Source organism: Pseudochaenichthys georgianus, chromosome 7, assembly GCF_902827115.2.
Source record: "Pseudochaenichthys georgianus chromosome 7, fPseGeo1.2, whole genome shotgun sequence".
NCBI lineage: Eukaryota > Metazoa > Chordata > Actinopteri > Perciformes > Channichthyidae > Pseudochaenichthys > Pseudochaenichthys georgianus.
The window spans coordinates 19,265,031-19,282,409 of NC_047509.1; the positions used below are offsets into that span (position 1 = coordinate 19,265,031).

Genomic DNA, 17,379 nt, shown 5'->3' on the forward strand with positions numbered 1-17,379 from the left:
TGTTGTGTGTGTATTGTCATAATATAATTAGAATTAAAATTGCTTACAGCTTTTTTTTTGTTTTTGTAAACATCTACCTACCTCAGTGTGGACTGACAGAATGATTGTCGTGGTGTATGCCAGACTGTTGGTTTGTGGTTTGTCATGTGGGCTAAAGGGAAATTTGGAGGTTGGGGTGCAAGTGTGCTATTAAGGATACAAGAGTGCAAAAAATTGTGGTGTGGGTGCTTTACAGGAAGATTGCGTTTTGTCTGCATAGAGCCATCCCATTTATGCCGGTGGCTGTAAGTGCAGCTGAAGAGAGACAGACAGTTGAATAAGAGATAGAGCAAGAGGCCTCGTGTGTTTTACGTCTTGTGATCTGTTAAAAGTCAGCAACATCACGACATATGTGAAAAAAAGAACAGTTTCTCCTTTTACTCATTTTTTTTCCCCTTCTTAACACCAGGATTGTGCTTCACATCTGAAGTTATTTTGACTCATCACCTGTTGAAGAAGCAGAGAATGTTGCTAAGGTATGTTCATACTCATCTAACTTTTTCTTATTTTCTAAGATCTCTTCTTTTTATTAGGCAAAGCTAGCTTAAAGGTTACATTATTTCAACTCAAAAGTAAAACTTTGTTTCCATATATTAAAGTAGGTGTCGGATAATGTTTCATTACATATCATCATATAACAACGTGAGCTACTAAACAATGTAATTACATTGTTGCTCACGCTTCTGAGCATTTAAGTTGTAAAAGATACAGTTAATGTAATGACACAGTTACAATGTATTTCCACAAAATAGATTGTATCAATGGTATGTGTTGCCTCACTGTGTAATAAACGTACTTCTTATACTGACTGGACTGGTACAAGTTTGAGTTTTGACTGTGAATTATGAGAAAGAAACAGCTTTTAGAAACATAACACAAACACAATGCAGGATTTAAAATATAACAATGTCACAAAATGTCTAAACATTAAAAGATATTTATAATATTGTAAATTATATCACTTTGCCTTAAACACTAGTTCCTCTGAAATAATAAGCAATATTGCAAATAGTTTGTGTTGAAGATTGGTAGAAGGAAATAAGTTTCTATATTTTGAATTAAAAACGAAATATATGAAAAATACCTGAATATGTACTGTAATGTACCACATTGTGTATACATGTCTGGATCTATATATTTTTTATATTATTACAATGTTATTGATCCAGACCATTGAAGTCTCCTAAAAATTTAATTGGACCAAGTCTGTAAATCGGCACACCTCAGAATGGAACCACCTGTTGTTTGATACACCACTCCAATTAACCTGACATTGATTGCTTTCTAAAAAAACGTTTTATCCCTTTTAAATGTCAGATAATTTTAACTATAAAGGTAACTTCAACCACACCCTCGGCTGTTTCAAAACCGAGAAGTAGTATTTGAATGTATGTCAGTTGAGCTTGAGCCCGGGACTTGATGAGTACATTTTGCATTTATTGATGGGAATACTTCTATTAGTTCAAATCTATTTAAAGAATCAGCATGTTATTTGGAATGACATAGGCAAGTTACTTAAGTGGCCTTTCGACTGTTAACTTCGAGAATTAAATGTTTGTTCTCAACAACGAAAAAGATGTGCATGAAGCTCATTTGGCCCATCCTTGAATGTTTTTTTTAATTCAGGTTAAAATAAAAAACAGGCATATTCGGGTAAAACACTAAATAATAGATAAAACAAGAACTTATCTGTTGGTTTTTTCATGTATATGGGTGATGTACAAGTCATTGTAAGCCATTTATATGTGTGAGTATGAATATAAATGTACAGTACGGTGTTCATTGGACAAGTGGATCTATTCAATACAGTGTTACCATCTCTGTTGGTGTTTAAGTCTCTGTTTATTTATGTGCTGAACACCTTAAATACTTTTTTTATACTCAAATGGAAGTTGAAGTTTAAAATAACAGCTACTTTCAAGCTTTACCAAAAGAGTTTAAAGAAGTCTGCAGACATGTTGTCAGACACCACAGTTTTCCAAAGCAGCCATCAGGCCCCAGTGTGTCTTGTAGTGAGCGCTGTTTTCCCGCAGATTGCCTTATCAGGAGTCTGCATAGCTGCAGCCAGGACAGTTGTTGGGAGGAGTTAAATTAACTAAACTGAACCTGTGTGTGCTCCGAAAAACCTACAGAACAACCAAACAGTCATTTATGTGAAGCACTGACAAAATCTACATATGTTATTTACCGTATGTTTTTTAAAAAAAAGTGTGGTAACGGTTTTAAACGATATGCAGAAGGGTTTTTTCTTTCTTTCTTCTAGTGTAACATAGGCTACTTGTATCAGAAATTAAACTTGTTGTTCTGTCCTCACCAGGTTAATCTATAGCAGCTAGAGTCTGTCCTGAATGTGTTCAACAGCCAACTATGTTCTCCCTCTGAGGAGAACCTGTGAGGTAGGTTTGTTTAAGAGGAACACCACAACACATAATAAATCCTAAAATAGACACAGTAATCAATATTATTTTCTCTTACAAGGTATTAGCTACTCCAGGCAGGCTGTGTGGGGGAGTGTCCATGTCAGCTAATTTCCCTGGAGCCAGGTCTCATGGAGTTCCTCAGGACACAGAGATGGATGTGGCTTGGCAGGAACTGATGGCCATCACAGAAATGCAGGTAGAATTATTATTTTTTTACATTATGTTTTTTTTTTTTATCCCAGATGTTCCAAATATTTAACCTTATCACAATACCCCATGCTGAGTTAGAAAAGGGGTCCATGTGCAAATGAGGACACTTTGGATAATAATAATTTTTGATTGTTTTCAAAATCCAAAAGTCTCAGCAGATAAGAAGGTATTTATCCATTAATATAATGTGTTATTCTCAGTTTCATGTTCAAAGAAAAGATTGAAAAACAACAGTTGTGGCTCACTAATGAATAATTACTTAACAAAATATGTATTTAATTATATTGGAATAAATACATATTTTCCACTTTTCATGTGGTGCTAACTGTTGAAAAACGAATACTCTCAGCTGGGGAAAGCAACAATGGCCCATTTGAGTGATGGTAGGATGAAGAGATTGTGAGAGGGGGCAAGTGCTGTATGTTCCTAGTGGCCCCATGCACCGTACAATAGCCATCTGTTTCCAGGTGAAATCGGATCACATCTATGAAGCCTTCATAGGCTATGGGTGGCATGCTGAAGTGGGGGCAAACTGTGCTCTATATTGAGCCAGATAAAATGCAAAAAAGTGTTGCATTATTGATTTTTAAATTCCTTATAATTGCCTTTGATCATTTTATGCTGTTACTGTGTCATATGCTAATTAATTTGTAATTGCCAAGTCATAACCAATAAAGCTGATTATTTTTTTTTTCCAGGAGTTTCAAGCCCCCAGTGAAGGCTCCTATGAAACAACACAGTACCAAACTATGGAGCCCATGGGAGGATATGGGATGGCCCAGTCCCATTCGGAGCCGCCTCCTGCTGCTTGTGAGCTCGGCCCTGCTGACACTTATGATGGATGTTATTCTGAAGAGGTGCCCTCCTGTCATCGTCTCAGAAGCCATTCAGAGGCAATGTATGGACCTGAACCTCCGCACAATCAATACACACAGACCTCGCACATGGCTCTTAGAGAACCAATGAACATGTCAGGTAGCAGTCAAGGGCACAGGAGGGCAAACACTTCTCTCTCTCGGGATCTCCGTCGGCACATGCTTTGGACTACACATGGACAAAGTTTGCAGGCCCGCTCAGCTGATGATCTTGAGTCGGACTCAGGTCTGTCTCTGGGCTCTAGTCCACCTTTGGCTTCCCCAGATAATCCCGTTGGGGGTGCATCAGGTTACCAGAGTGTTGACATAGGGATGACATATAGTGATGTTGAAGCAGACAGTGTGGCTGAACATGCCAGAAGAGCACACATCCATTACCCAATGGACTACCAGAACCAATCTCACTCATATTTACAATCAGGTGATCAGTCTTATCTCTCAACACAACCCACTCTCTCACATACACAAGGTAATGCTCCAATTCCACAGCAGGGAGAGGCCTCTGCACTGAATGATCTGTACATAGACTCTGGAGTGTCCAGCAGAGGGAGCTCCCAACATAACATGTACAGAAAATCACAGGGAAGTATCTCCACTCCTGCATCACTGAGCAGAGATGAGCGGCGGGCTATGTCCTTAAAGATCCCCTTCCCCATGGCGAAGATCATCAATCTACCCGTGGATGACTTCAATGAGCTCCTAACACATTATACCCTCACAGAAAGTCAACTAGTACTTGTCAGAGATATTAGACGAAGGGGGAAGAACAAGGTAGCAGCTCAGAACTGCAGGAAAAGGAAGCTTCAGAGCATAATTCACCTTGAAAGAGAACTGAACCAGCTGCATGGTCAGAGAGAGCGCCTGGCACAGGAAAGGCACGAGTTCCAGCGGAGCTTAGCTTTTATTAAATGTCGCCTTACAGACCTTTATTCAGAAGTGTTTTCTCACTTGAGAGACGAAAATGGACAACCATACTCAGTAGATGACTACGCCCTACAACAGACACCTGATGGAATAATGTGTCTGGTACCTCACACCAACATGCAGCAAGGAGAGCAATGCTGAGGCACTGGGGATTGAATATTTTGTTAATACCCTTACAATATAATGCCCCATTGTGCAGACTTAAAGTATACAAACTGATGGAGGCCACAAAAAAGTTCATACAAAACATGCAATAATGCATCACTTCATGCTCTTACATATGACTGAAACAACACAGGTGTCTTATAAAAATACTTTATTTAAAAACACTGCACAGCAGTCTTCAGTGTAAAAAAAAACAAGTCTCCAGCATGATTATTCATGAAGCCTGTGAAGAACAAATCAAAGATAAATATACAAGCATTAAAAATAGTAGTGTGCCAGATTCTGATGAATGACTGATTTGTACCTGAATTGAGCCATTGTCACAGAAATGGAATCGGGTTTTGGACACCATGTTGAGTTTCCTATAAAGCAGAAATACCAATTAAGTATAACAATCTGGGAACCAAAGAAAACAAATTATTAAATGTTGTTCACAGCATGCATATTTGTATGGCCTCTTTGCACAATTAGGACACGTTATTGGTGAAGTCATAATAAAGGTTTTTTTTGCACAAATATATTGTCATTACTGGGTACGTAACTTACTACCGGCTACACAATAGCAATACATACTATCAGTAGTTGAGAAGTCTGGTCTTACCTACAGACAGCACTTATGCCTTTTGGTAGCTGCTGCATGCTAGCCTCAGGCTTCTGTTCTCACTCTCCCCTGCTTCAATGATCCTGGCGATGGTTTTGCTACTTCTCTCCCTCAGCTGGCTTCCATGACTAGCCTCAAAGACTTTGCATGTAAGCTAGCATCCTCCAGTTGATCTTTGCAGAACTCAGGGTAGTCTGTACCAGGTGATGGGCTCTTTATGACGAAGTATTTTGTGCACCACCTCTCATTCCTCAACCACAATTGTAGATGTTCCCTTCACATTGACTTACGGTGTATGTAGTTACTATTGCAGGTCTTCTCACATCACATGGATATTTCTTGGCTCCTCACATATGCAAATGATGTCCCTCATCCCACAGTGTACAGTAATAGTCAACCCTCCCTTTCCCAGACCACTGAAGAGGCTAACAACACTTTGTAAAAAAACTGAAAGATGCTTTATTTCAGCTTGATTTGATGCAGATACAAATAAAACCAGACTCAAAAGAAAAAGAAATCTACATAAAATCTCATTGGAATGCTTTCTTTCCAGATACACATTTCGATTAAAAAATAAAAACACAAAACGTATAAGTGAAGACCCTCCATGATTTATCTACTGTACATCTCTTCTTGCAGCAGCAGTAACCTGCCACAATTGTTTGGCTGAGCAGATTTAGGACGTAAACCTGCAGCTGCCCTGTCACTTCTCTCGCTCTCCTCTCCTTGCTCTCCTCTCCTCTCCTAAGTACTCAGTCCTGTTGAACAATACGGAACAACATTGTTAACTGTGCACTGACTTTGTAGAACCTGAGATCCAGAGTGATTTTTTATTTATTTATTTTGTTACTGTTTATCCAAACTTAACAAGTCCCTGCCACTACAAACTCTGGTTTTATGTTACAAAATGAATAGTGCATGCATGTTGTCAAGTACCTACCACTTCACATTCAGAATCGTGCCGAACGACCATATCCACCACCGTTGTTTGAGCCACCTCCATAGCCACCTGCAGAGAAAAAGGATAACTTAGCCTACAGAAACTATGACCAACAATTATACATCCTCCCATCCGCTTTTCTTTATCTTACCGCCAAAGCTGCTCCTTCCTCCTCCTCCTCCTCCCCCCCCCTCCTCCTCCTCCTCCTCCTCCAACACTGCCGCCACCACCGCCACCAAAGTTGTTTTTCATTGGGCCAAAGTTGGAGGCCTGGGCGTCGTAGTTGCCCATATTGTTGTAATTATTTCCACCACCACCTCCACCTCCGCTACTACCACCGCCACCACCACCACAGTTACCTATAGGGAAAACAAATATTCAGTTACACACATGTTGAAGACAGAACAGATGTCAAATGTAATACTGTCTAGTTAACACTTACCATAGCCATTGCTCTCATAACCATTTCCTCCATAGCTACCGCCTCCTCCACCACCACTTCCTCCTCCTCCTCCTCCACCACCACCCTGGTTGTAACCTCCTTGGTTATACCCTCGGTTTCCACCATTGTTGTATCCGCCTGGCCCACCTCCATATCCTAAAAAAAATAAATTATTTCAGTACAGCCAAGCTTTAAAACCATCAATTGCTTAAGAATATGCTGAGTCAACTGCCACTTACCACCCCCACTGCCGCCGCCGCCACCACCACCATCGTTGGCACCACCACCACCGTTGGAATTGTAAGGACCATCACCATAGCGACCCCTACCACCTAGGGTAACAGTCAGGTTTAAAAACATAATACACTAATATTTTTGAGTCGATTTTCATGAAACCCATTATGGAGTATTATCATTTTAAAAGTCTTACTCGGGCTGAAGCCTCTGTCATAGTCATAGGGCCTTCCACCTCCGCCTCCTCCACTGCTGCTGCTGCGACCTAAACCAAACCACAACATTATCTCAATGCATCAACAGTGCCAGCATTTAAACAAGATAGTTGATTAATCTGGCTTAAATCCATTCTTAAAAAAAAGTATCTCTCATACCCATTCCTGCTGTCTGCATCTCTTGCCTCGTGAGAGCCTTCCTCACTTCACAGTTGTGAGAGTTGATAGTGTGGTATTTTTGGACTGTAGGGTGGAAGGGAAAGTAAGTAGCCGCTCAAAACCATTCAGTAAGAGACTATAAATATGTGGCGGAAAACCTTGTACTTACTAACAATCCTGTCGACTGAATCATGATCATCAAACGTCACAAAGGCAAAGCCCCTCTTCTTTCCAGAGTTACGGTCGGTCATGATATCAATGACCTCGATTTTGCCAAATTGAGAAAAGTAATCTCTCAGGTGGGACTCCTCTGTGTCTTCTTTGATGCCACCAACAAATATCTTTTTTACGGTCACATGGGCTCCTGGTCGGTTTGAGTCCTGTGATGAAAGAAATGTGCAATTGTAATTAAACATGGATCTCTGTTGTCAAATACTCATGGCAGGTTTAAAATACATATTTTATTGCCAATATACCTCTCTGGAAACAGCCCGTTTGGGTTCAACCACTCTTCCATCGACCTTGTGGGGGCGGGCAGTCATTGCAGCATCAACCTCATCAACGGAGGAGTATGTAACAAAGCCAAAGCCCCTGGACCTTTTGGAATTGGGGTCCCTCATGACCTAGAGAAAGTAACTTCGATTATTCCCTGTATTGCACAAAATATGCATGATTTCTAGTTACACAAAAACTAAGTAAATAATACCAAGGGGTTAAAGAGAAACCTTACCACACAGTCTGTAAGGCTCCCCCATTGCTCAAAATGAGCCCTCAGGCTTTCATCTGTAGTCTCGAAGCTCAGACCTCCAATGAACAGCTTGCGAAGCTGCTCTGGCTCGCGTGGTACCTACACAATAGACACAGATAATAGCTTCATCGTACAATCACCTACAGTCAGAATGAGCATTGTGTGCAATTAAATGAACATACACAATATATCGCTCATAGGATTACCAATGGATGAATAGTTTCTTAATTCTGAGTCACGTTTTTAAAAAAAAAAAAACGGACATGGTTGAGAAGGGAGCCATCGCCGCCATTAGGGAAGCGCTCTGGTTATTTTGATTACTCTACCTCCGATTGCATGCATAAGAAGACACATTTGTAAATGTAATGGGTTAGCTTGTTATACAATATTACTGAAGCCAAGGGTTTAGTGAGATTCCGGAAATTCAAACATAGATGCACGTAGGAACAAAGGCCACGAGGCCCAGCTGCTATAAAATGGCGGCTTTACAAAGCATAGCTGCAGTGGCTCTGACAAGACACGCATTCTGCGCTGAGAATAGCAATAGGCCTATCTAAACAAATACAAATATTTTACGTTTCAGCGTACAGTAAACGCCATCCATAGTATAATACTCACATCTTTCGACATTGTTGCAGCAGGTGATACTTAAAGACTCCTTGTGGACAGACGAGGGAGGAGTGAGCTGAGCTGCGTGACAGTCAGAACAGAAGAGACTCAGAGTACAACAGTGTTCTGAAAGGTAGAATAAATAGCAAAGGACACTCCTCTTCCACACACACACATTGGCCAGAACTTCCCGCTGCAGTCTGTCGTCACCATGTGTTGATTCTCGATTGGTCCAAATTACATCAATCACCAGCACGACGAATTAGATGACAGTAGGCGGTGCATTCCCCATCACGACGGTGATACAAAATGGATGTTATATGCATGCAGGAATATGTGAAAGTGACATGATAAGATATTGCATTTGTGCGTGATGCTGTGTAATAATTTACACACAAACAAGTGTGTGAACGAATAAGGGAATGCACAGAAAAGCAGCACATTTTAAATGATCTCCAATCCTAAATAAGTCAGATTTGTGGGTGGAGGTAGACTGTGTTTATCAGTGATTCCACACAACCCCACTCTGCTTTTCACCTATAAATCTAGTGTGTTCTAACGAGACACACAATGCACATGTTTTACAATAAATATTCCTTAAAAATAAATGTAGTTCTTATCCTGGTAGCATTATTTTCGATGGACAAATATAGGTCATCATCAGCTGACCAAGGGGCGGGTACGTTCATTGTGCGCCTTAACGCGCGCTTTTCTACGCACAGACAAGCACAGCCCCATTTATGCGATCCAGGCTACATGCTAAAGTAGCACCAGCGTTGGCCTCTCAGACGAAGGTACACAAAAGACACGATATCGCCAAATTAAACGGCTCAACACCACCAGTCTACACAGCCAAAGGTAAGAAGGTGTTTACACATCGAACTGCTGCATGCTGGTTCATGCATCGTTATGCATTTATGATTTTATATCAACCTAAGCTAGTGTTAGCTTGTTGAAGCGATAGCCTGTAGGCTAACGTTACTGCATAAGCAAGTTTGCCTTTAATGCCCATTGGTTAGCCGAGGCTAGTCGTTGGCTAACACAACATCATATTTTAATTCCTATGTGTACATATTACAATTTATGATAAATGTATCTAACATATTAAGCAATTATACATTTACCAAGAGGTCATTAGCTAGCAAATTGGTTCAGTAAACATGCCCGTTGCAGATTGAAACGACAATGAAATTATGCCTTTCGTTGCTAACTAGCTAGTGCCTGCTTTGTGCTTTACGTTGAACAAATGGAATGTATCGGCTATGAAACCCATGTTCTCTTTAACTTTAGTTTCTTTGTCGTTTTCCTATACAGGGAGTTGCCACTGGCCTGCGTAGCATTCAGCAACAAACTTTGCTATGGGCAAAAAGACTCGCGAAGACGACGACTCGTCCTCTGATGAGGAAGAGTATGTTGTGGAGAAGGTGCTGGACAGGAGGGTGGTGAAAGGCAGGGTTGAATTCTTCCTGAAGTGGAAAGGATATTCAGAGTAAGTATTTTTCCTGGCAGGTTGCTATCCAGTAACTACATCTTAAAAAACATTAAACGTTACAGTTGTTGTGATATTTCTGGGAACCAATGGTGGAGGGATTCACCTAGAAACAAAATAGGTTAAGAGCCATTCACTGCTTCTCGAGTCAGATACAACATTCACAAACACTTATATTCTGTGCTCATTAATGCTGCCCTAAAGACTAATGCTAATGAAGGTTCTTTACAAAATTATGGAAATCTCAGATACATTTTGATATTCTTATATTGTTCATCTCTGATCAGTGCTGTAGATTAAGAGTTGTACTTGTACTGACTTGCAGAACTGTGTTTGTTTTTTTCCTCAGAAAGCACAACACCTGGGAGCCTGAGAAGAACCTGGGCTGCCCTGAGCTCATTTCAGAATTCATGAAGACCTACAAGAAAGGCAGCAGTGGTGGAAGCTCGTCATCCAGCACTTCGACAAACAAATCAGTCACAACATCCCCCTTGGGACGTTCCAAAGACTCCAGTAGCTCAAAGAAGAGAAGCTCTGATGACGATGAGGAGGGGGGAAGCAAGCCCAAAAAGACGAAGGAGGTATGTAATGTGGCGACTAATTGTTTGCATTAACACTGAAAGTTTGACATCTATGGGGTAGTATTCAGTTTCTGTAGAGATAATTTGCATGTGAGAAATTCAGACCATTTGCCGGCTTTGTGTGCTGCAACAAGGGCTTTGTCATTGATAAGATGAAAACATAGCAGTGTATGCTGTACATTTTCACACAACTCTCTCTTAACACTTAGTTTAATTCCATAATTATCTAGTGGCTCGTTTACGTTTTTTAGTTTTCAAGTTATTTAAATTGGACCATTTATCCTTGGTGTGGCCCTTCCCAAAATCATAGTGGATATATCAACTTGATACCATAGAGCATAAAGACACTTATCTGTTGATCCTATGGCTCAAACGTGTTTTAATCAAATCATGAGCTAAAAATCAAGTCAGGGATTGAAAGAATCGTGGAACCCTTAAGTGGTCTACAGTCTAATGAATGTAATGTACTCTAGCTTGTCATGTATTTTAGAAAAACCTTTTACCTGCTGTGTTGTCTTTCAGGATGACATCCTTGTTGCCCGTGGCTTTGAGAGAGGACTTGAGCCAGAGAAGATTATTGGAGCAACTGACTCATGTGGAGACCTAATGTTTCTTATGAAGTGGTAGGTTTGTTATGTTCATTTCAAAAGGTACATGTGCAATGTAGTTTTGGCCCAGTGGTGTATGAAATGTTATAACTAAAACCAGCGTTGTTATCAAGAAAAAGGTGTTATTACTAAGGACTTAAGATGACCATTGACTTAAAATGTTAATAGTTCAAATGATTTGTAAACAGACTTTGAGGAAAAATAATGATGTTTATCAACTGTGTTCCCACACAAAGTAAAAGTGGTTGTCCTGGTCATAGTTTAATCTGAATGAAACGCAGTAGAGGAGGTTGTAACACGCATTTGCTTAGAGCGGGGCAATGCCTGTCTAAAGTATCTTATACCGATACTTCTTCAAGAACCTGATTAATCAGAAAAACAGCTTATAATGACTGTCAATGCAAGGAACGATGTGAAAAGAAGCAATAACAAACATTAGTGAAATATTTCACTATAATGTGACACAGTGCTGCTTATGAAAGGTTAATGCTTTACAGAGGTGATGGTGAGCAGTACTGTCAGCTATTTGGTTGAGATGCCTCTTAACAAAAGGCTCTGATTAATTTTAAGTTCCCCTTGGTACGCATTGATTCATTGTATGTGTCAGCTTTTATTGTGAAAGGTAGGAACAGAGCATGACGCTGTAATGTGCGACTGCAGCCGTTGACAATGTGAGATAAATCTTCGTTTACTGTCCTTCTTACAGTATCGGTACTAATTAATGAACTATTGCACAATTTTTAACGGCAGGTTATTGCATTAGTATTGATACATTCATCAAGACTCATGGTGGCTTGTGTGTTTTTACAGACTTGCGTTCTTTATGAAAGATGAGGGCTTATATGATAGATGTGTACTGATTCTATCTCCAGCATTGGCATCCGTTTCTTAGTATTCTGCATGTTTGATATACCACACGGGGCATGGTCGTAGGGGCTCTGAACATTAAAGATTGGTTTTAACAAATGAACATGTTTTTGGGTGTTGACCCGGTTCTACAATCGGGGTTTCTGCAACAGTTTCTGTTTGACTTGTCATTACGTGATCCTTTAAACTGCTGCTCTCAATGTGCCAGATTCCTGCTGACAAATTACCCATTAGCGGCACTAATAGCCTAGCTGTCCATTGATATACAAACAGTAAGACACACCATAACATTTTATGTCATTGCATATAAGCTAGATGGATATATTTGTAGTACCTCGTTACTCATGCCCGGTCACGCTAATTCCAAGGGGTTTGCTGATTCAAAAGGAGGCACAATTTACACTACATGGCATATTATTTTAAAGTTTTTTTTATTTTTAATAAACCTAGAAAAAAATCCATAGATTATTTTCTATATATATAAAAGACTTAAAAGCTCCATCTGTGATACTTGCTATAAAAAGTATGACTTGACATGTACTTTTTAAAACAAGTTAATCAAATAATACATGGCACTACCACTTACAACCCAACCCCTCTGTTAAAGACATTTTACCAGAAGCCGATTTTATTTGACAGTATCAAAAATAGAAAGGTATAGTTAAATACCCAAAATCTGAGTTTTAAAACTACTGAAATGTTATTGCTGGTTTCATTCAAGCTATACTCATGTCTCTTAAAATAAATGTTAAATCTTTCACAGGGATATTTTATTAAAAAAAATTATTGAGTCGACAGGATTTCACATCTTCAGAAATGACAAAAAAAATTATGTATTTACAATATGTTACAGGCTTGCGTAAGAACATTTTGTATGAATATACACTTGCTTTGATAAGCTCAGGGAAATGTTTGCCATATATTTAAGACAATGGGGTGTAACATCCATCTTTCCAACACATTTTTTTTCTTGCAGGAAAGACTCTGATGAGGCGGATCTCGTGCTTGCCAAGGAAGCCAATCATAAGTGCCCACAGATCGTCATAGCCTTCTATGAGGAACGTCTCACCTGGCATGAAGACAGTGACAAGAAGGAGAAGGATGCGGTTAGCGCTTGAGTGCTCGTCTGAGGGGAAAACCGGACCTCCTCCACTGCAGGGACAACCTTGAGTCAGACATTTTTTCACACCCAAACCTCCCATCCTTGCTCTTCACCATGTCCAACAAGGACCGTGAACACAATCGTGTTATCTCCATCCATGCCCCATTGGAGCACAAAGGCCCCAGGCTGCTGAGAAGGATCCATCAGACGGGAGGGCAAGCTGTAGCGGACAAGGGTGACATGCTACTGGGGAGGGTTTCTGCTGTTATGTCTTTGTATTAAAACATTTTTTTATTGATTTTAACACATCATATTTTAGTACAGAATACGGTTGCCAGTAATGTATGTTGCATCCATGATCACATGTGGTCATCCATTAAAACTCAGAACATAGTCATGAACCTGCTTTGGTACAAGCCATGTTTACTATAAGCTTGTCCCATCAGCTAGTCCTAGGTAGTGCATCTCTTTGCTTTAAGAACCCAGCAACACCACGGAGGATAAGCCGTTGTATCTTTATTCAGGAAGTGATCACCGCAGCACTTTCCTGTCTTTATCACTTCCTTTTTATCTCTTTTAGATTTATCTGTTTTTCCTGTCTACCAGGATATAATTACTCAATTTGCAAACTTGCGGACATCGGCCAATTAGTTAAGTCTTTGTATTGTAGTGATGATGTCCTTATTTTTGTTTTTTTTAACTGTCATTTCTATCTCTACATTTTAAGTTTTAACATATGAATTTTGTGTGGTGTTTTTCTATTTCTTTACTCTATAAACAGTTTTAGAAAAAGGACAATAAAACACATTATTCTCAGTCTATACTTTTTTGTTTGTTTGTTTTTTAACAGCAGTGTTATCTTTGGACCAGTCTCACGTTCACAGGTTAGACAATCTTTACTGTATCCACAGAGAATTAAACCAACATTTATCACCAGTCATTGGGGTCTGCCACCTTGTGGCTAAAAGATGAACTTTTGGACTGACCATTCTCTATAATGTTGACCCTGGCGTTTTAATGGCGTTCTTGAGCTATTTAGTGATACTTTGATAGATTATGTTAACAGTGCAAGTGGAAACATTCACACCGCAGTTGAGTTATTGCTATTCATATCATTGTAAGGTTCAAATCCCGCCGCAGATGGGAATACATTGCAATCAGTTGAAAGCTATTCGCGTCCCTTTATGAAGCTGAAGGAGCCTCAGTAGCATGGCGTGGGGAAAAAATGCCAATAATACGTCCTTTCTTTTGGGTCGGGGGTGTGGTGGTCAATGTAATCACGTAACCAGATGAGTGGTTACAGCACCCGGTATCATTGTACACACATTTGTATCATACAGATGCAGGACTCACACACGCCTGTTATCTAACCGACAGGTCCGCACCCACTCTCCAGCCGAAACTCTAATAAGCATTAATTCACAAACTAAATCAGGAGACCTTTAACGTTTTACGTCCGATTCGCTCCTTTGTTCCTCGCTGTACACAGCTCCAGTTTGGGCATTGCCTGTCATCATATTGTATTTGTTGTTGCTGCTGTAGCGGAAGTTTAGTACAATTATTGATTAAATACTCCAAATCTCCACCCTCCGTAATTGCACTTGCTTCAGTTGCTTGCTACTTTCTAACGGCGGTGAGAGTGGTGCAGTGACGCTATCTATCTTCTATCGATTATATTTATGATTCGAAAATTATAAAAGTAGGGTAGACATGTCGTGGTATGCGTAAAGTAATACAGACGGTTTTAGAGCATGGTGGTTACTTTATTCAGGCTTGTACTTTCCATGTCATTTCGTAGTAGCATCACCCGTCGTGTCCACATCCGGTCTCATACATCCTCTATCACAATAAAAGCATAACAGCTAACACCACATCTCCCTTTCTTAAGAAAACAGAACAGACTGTCACATTTATATACTGTGACTCAGAACATGCACAATCAGGTGATAAACTGAAAACTCTGCAAGAACCTCAGAACATGTCATCACACTTCTTTCTGCACAATCACATAGCTATTTACTCAAAAATAGAACATTGCACTCTTAAGGCTTCTCATGAAAAACAACAACAACAACAAAAAACCACTGAGTCAGGCAATATCTTTGTGAGCATTAGTGATCTAAACATCAAAACACAAAATTATTCAACATTCTTCCCTTTTCACATTGTCTTTTTTTTCACATTCATTTGTCTCCCCCTCCAGTTCACAAGTCCAGTCTGTGAGGTTTTACCACCACTCTGCCATAGTGGTAGGGCCGTGTGTGTGTGTGTACGGACAGGTGTGTGTCCCTTGGGAGTCTGTGTTGGTGACTCAGGGCGTTCTGGAGAACCCAGTGTAGGCTCACCTGGTTGGGGTGGTGTGCTGGGTGTTGGAGTGTGAGGTGTGTGTGGTACAGTCTCTGGAAAAGGGACAAGATGGTGTCTGTTCCGCCTGATGGTGCCTGAAGGCCCGTCCACTAGGAACGTGGAACTGAGTGCAACGAAACCACTGTGCCTTGAGACTTTGTATCTGTAATCCACACTGGCTGACCTGGTGTGAGCTGGCTTAGATCTCTCACACGGTGTCTTTTGTTGAAATTTGCAGTGTCCTTCACCCTCCTCTCTCTTTCTTTAGCTGCCACAACAGTGCTGTCTGGAAGCTCTGGGGTGAGTAGAGAGGGATGCTGGGGCACTGGAGTGCGCAGTCTCCTGCCCATGAGGAGCTGGGCAGGACTGTAGCCATTAGCAAGTGGTGTAGCTCTATAGGCCAACAGCGCCAGATACAGATCCTTAGCTTTCTTTAGCAGCTGTTTCACAGTCTGAACGTGACGTTCCGCCTCCCCGTTACTCTGAGCGAACCTAGGGCTACTAGTGACATGTTTGAACCCGTAGGCTACTGCAAAGTCCTTGAACTGTTGACTGGAGTACTGGGGGCCATTGTCACTAAAAAAATTCTCTGGGACCCCATGTCTAGAGAATATTGATTTGAGATGCACAATAACATCCTGAGATCGTGTGGGAGTTAGTTTGGCAATCTCTACATACCTAGAGTAGTAGTCCACTACTAGTAGGTAGTTATCCTGGTTGAGTGTGAATAAATCAGAACCTACTTTTTGCCATGGTCTCTCTGGGAGCTCACTGGACATTAATGGCTCCACGGGATTGCCACGCTCTTTGATGCATGTTTTGCAATTTCTCACCAGCTCGTTCAGTTGGCCGCTCAAGCCAGGCCACCATACCGTCTCTCTGGCCCGCTCTCTGCACCTGGTCATCCCCTGATGTCCCTCGTGTAGTGCATCGAGGACAGTGTTGCGCATCGCTGTGGGAATGACTAGTCTGGAGCCCATGAGCAGGAGTCCATTATGTACAGTAAGTACAGCTCTATCAGGCCAGTAAGCTTTAACTGGACCTGTGAGCTGGCTGCGGTCAGGCCATCCTCTCTGACAGTGTGACATGACCTCCGAGCAAACACTGTCTTCCTGCAGTCGCTCTCTCAGTTGTGCCATGTATGTTGAGCTGGCGGGCATGTTATTGATGATTTCATCCACATAGATGTTTGTGTCTTCCATTAAGTCGTTGTCTGTCAGTTTTGAACTTGAGTTTTGACTGACAGGTGAGCGTGAGAGAGTGTCGGCTGTAAACAGCTCTTTGCCAGGTGTGTGTGAGATTGTGTAACTGTACCTCATGAGTCTGAGTCGAAACCGCTGGATCCTGGGAGGAAGCTCAGTTAGTGCCTGGTGACCTAGCAGGCTGACAAGTGGCTTGTGGTCAGTTTCCATGGCAAAATGTTTCCCAATTAGGAAGTCTCTAAAACGCTCGCACCCCCATGTCAATCCTAGCGCCTCCTTCTCCACCTGGGCGTACCTCTGTTCTGTCTCTGTCATAGAGCGCGATGCGTACGCGACTGGTTTCCACTGCTCTCCCTCCTTCTGTAGGAGGACTGCACCCAGTCCGTAGGAAGAGTCATCCGCAGACAGTTTCAGCTCTTTGTTGGAGTCGTAAAGTGTCAGCACTGGAGGTGATGTGAGATCATTTTTCAGCTGGTCAAACGCTTTCTGTTGTGCACAGCCCCAGACCCACTGATAGTTCTTTGAGAGAAGGTCTCTCAGCGGCTTGTCCTTTTCGGCTAGACCTGGAATGTATTTTCCCAGCTGGTTTAACATTCCCAGGAA

The 17,379-nt window shown here is 41.1% G+C and overlaps 3 protein-coding genes across 6 annotated transcripts; 2 read left to right on the forward strand and 1 right to left on the reverse strand.

Moving 5' to 3' along the window:
• Positions 1 to 281: 281 nt before the first annotated feature.
• Positions 282 to 4,683, forward strand: nfe2 (nuclear factor, erythroid 2). 3 transcript variants are annotated; one of them, XM_034087014.2, is made up of 4 exons: positions 282 to 515; positions 2,357 to 2,435; positions 2,518 to 2,655; positions 3,368 to 4,683. In XM_034087014.2, exons 2-4 carry the CDS (start codon positions 2,388 to 2,390, stop codon positions 4,607 to 4,609), a joined length of 1,428 nt encoding a protein of 475 aa, XP_033942905.1. In that variant the 5' UTR covers positions 282 to 515; positions 2,357 to 2,387; the 3' UTR covers positions 4,610 to 4,683. The 3 variants fall into 3 exon arrangements, with proteins under 3 accessions (XP_033942905.1, XP_033942906.1, XP_071059881.1); XM_034087015.2 differs by lacking the exon at positions 282 to 515 and having other exon boundaries at positions 2,355 to 2,435; positions 2,525 to 2,655; XM_071203780.1 differs by lacking the exons at positions 282 to 515; positions 2,357 to 2,435 and having other exon boundaries at positions 2,561 to 2,651.
• An 86-nt stretch (positions 4,684 to 4,769) lies between these two features.
• On the reverse strand, positions 4,770 to 8,712 carry LOC117449370 (heterogeneous nuclear ribonucleoprotein A1-like). Of its 2 annotated transcripts, XM_034087016.1 has the most exons (12): positions 8,591 to 8,712; positions 7,955 to 8,071; positions 7,701 to 7,847; positions 7,394 to 7,604; positions 7,225 to 7,308; positions 7,047 to 7,115; positions 6,856 to 6,948; positions 6,617 to 6,772; positions 6,326 to 6,533; positions 6,175 to 6,243; positions 4,938 to 4,995; positions 4,770 to 4,856 (listed from the first exon to the last, which is right to left on the reverse strand). In XM_034087016.1, exons 1-12 carry the CDS (start codon positions 8,600 to 8,602, stop codon positions 4,848 to 4,850), a joined length of 1,233 nt encoding a protein of 410 aa, XP_033942907.1. In that variant the 5' UTR covers positions 8,603 to 8,712; the 3' UTR covers positions 4,770 to 4,847. The 2 variants fall into 2 exon arrangements, with proteins under 2 accessions (XP_033942907.1, XP_071059882.1); XM_071203781.1 differs by lacking the exons at positions 4,770 to 4,856; positions 4,938 to 4,995 and adding an exon at positions 5,670 to 5,992 and having other exon boundaries at positions 8,591 to 8,709.
• A 580-nt stretch (positions 8,713 to 9,292) lies between these two features.
• cbx5 (chromobox homolog 5 (HP1 alpha homolog, Drosophila)) lies at positions 9,293 to 14,051 on the forward strand. Its single transcript, XM_034087044.2, has 5 exons — positions 9,293 to 9,439; positions 9,896 to 10,070; positions 10,420 to 10,651; positions 11,174 to 11,274; positions 13,103 to 14,051. The coding sequence occupies exons 2-5, from the start codon at positions 9,940 to 9,942 to the stop codon at positions 13,242 to 13,244; spliced, it is 606 nt and encodes a 201-aa protein (XP_033942935.1). The 5' UTR covers positions 9,293 to 9,439; positions 9,896 to 9,939; the 3' UTR covers positions 13,245 to 14,051.
• The last annotated feature ends 3,328 nt before the right edge of the window (positions 14,052 to 17,379 follow it).

Coding starts and splice junctions, on each gene's coding strand:
- nfe2 (XM_034087014.2), top strand. CDS start 2,388: ATGTGTTCAACAGCCAACTATGTTCTCCCTCTGAGGAGAACCTGTGAG. Junction 2,436..2,517: donor CTCTGAGGAGAACCTGTGAG/GTAGGTTTGTTT, acceptor TTCTCTTACAAG/GTATTAGCTACTCCAGGCAG. Junction 2,656..3,367: donor TGGCCATCACAGAAATGCAG/GTAGAATTATTA, acceptor TTTTTTTTCCAG/GAGTTTCAAGCCCCCAGTGA.
- LOC117449370 (XM_034087016.1), bottom strand. Junction 6,949..7,046: donor TGACAGAGGCTTCAGCCCGA/GTAAGACTTTTA, acceptor CTGTTACCCTAG/GTGGTAGGGGTCGCTATGGT. Junction 6,534..6,616: donor TTATGAGAGCAATGGCTATG/GTAAGTGTTAAC, acceptor TTTTCCCTATAG/GTAACTGTGGTGGTGGTGGC.
- cbx5 (XM_034087044.2), top strand. CDS start 9,940: ATGGGCAAAAAGACTCGCGAAGACGACGACTCGTCCTCTGATGAGGAA. Junction 10,071..10,419: donor AAGTGGAAAGGATATTCAGA/GTAAGTATTTTT, acceptor TTTTTTCCTCAG/AAAGCACAACACCTGGGAGC. Junction 11,275..13,102: donor CTAATGTTTCTTATGAAGTG/GTAGGTTTGTTA, acceptor TTTTTCTTGCAG/GAAAGACTCTGATGAGGCGG.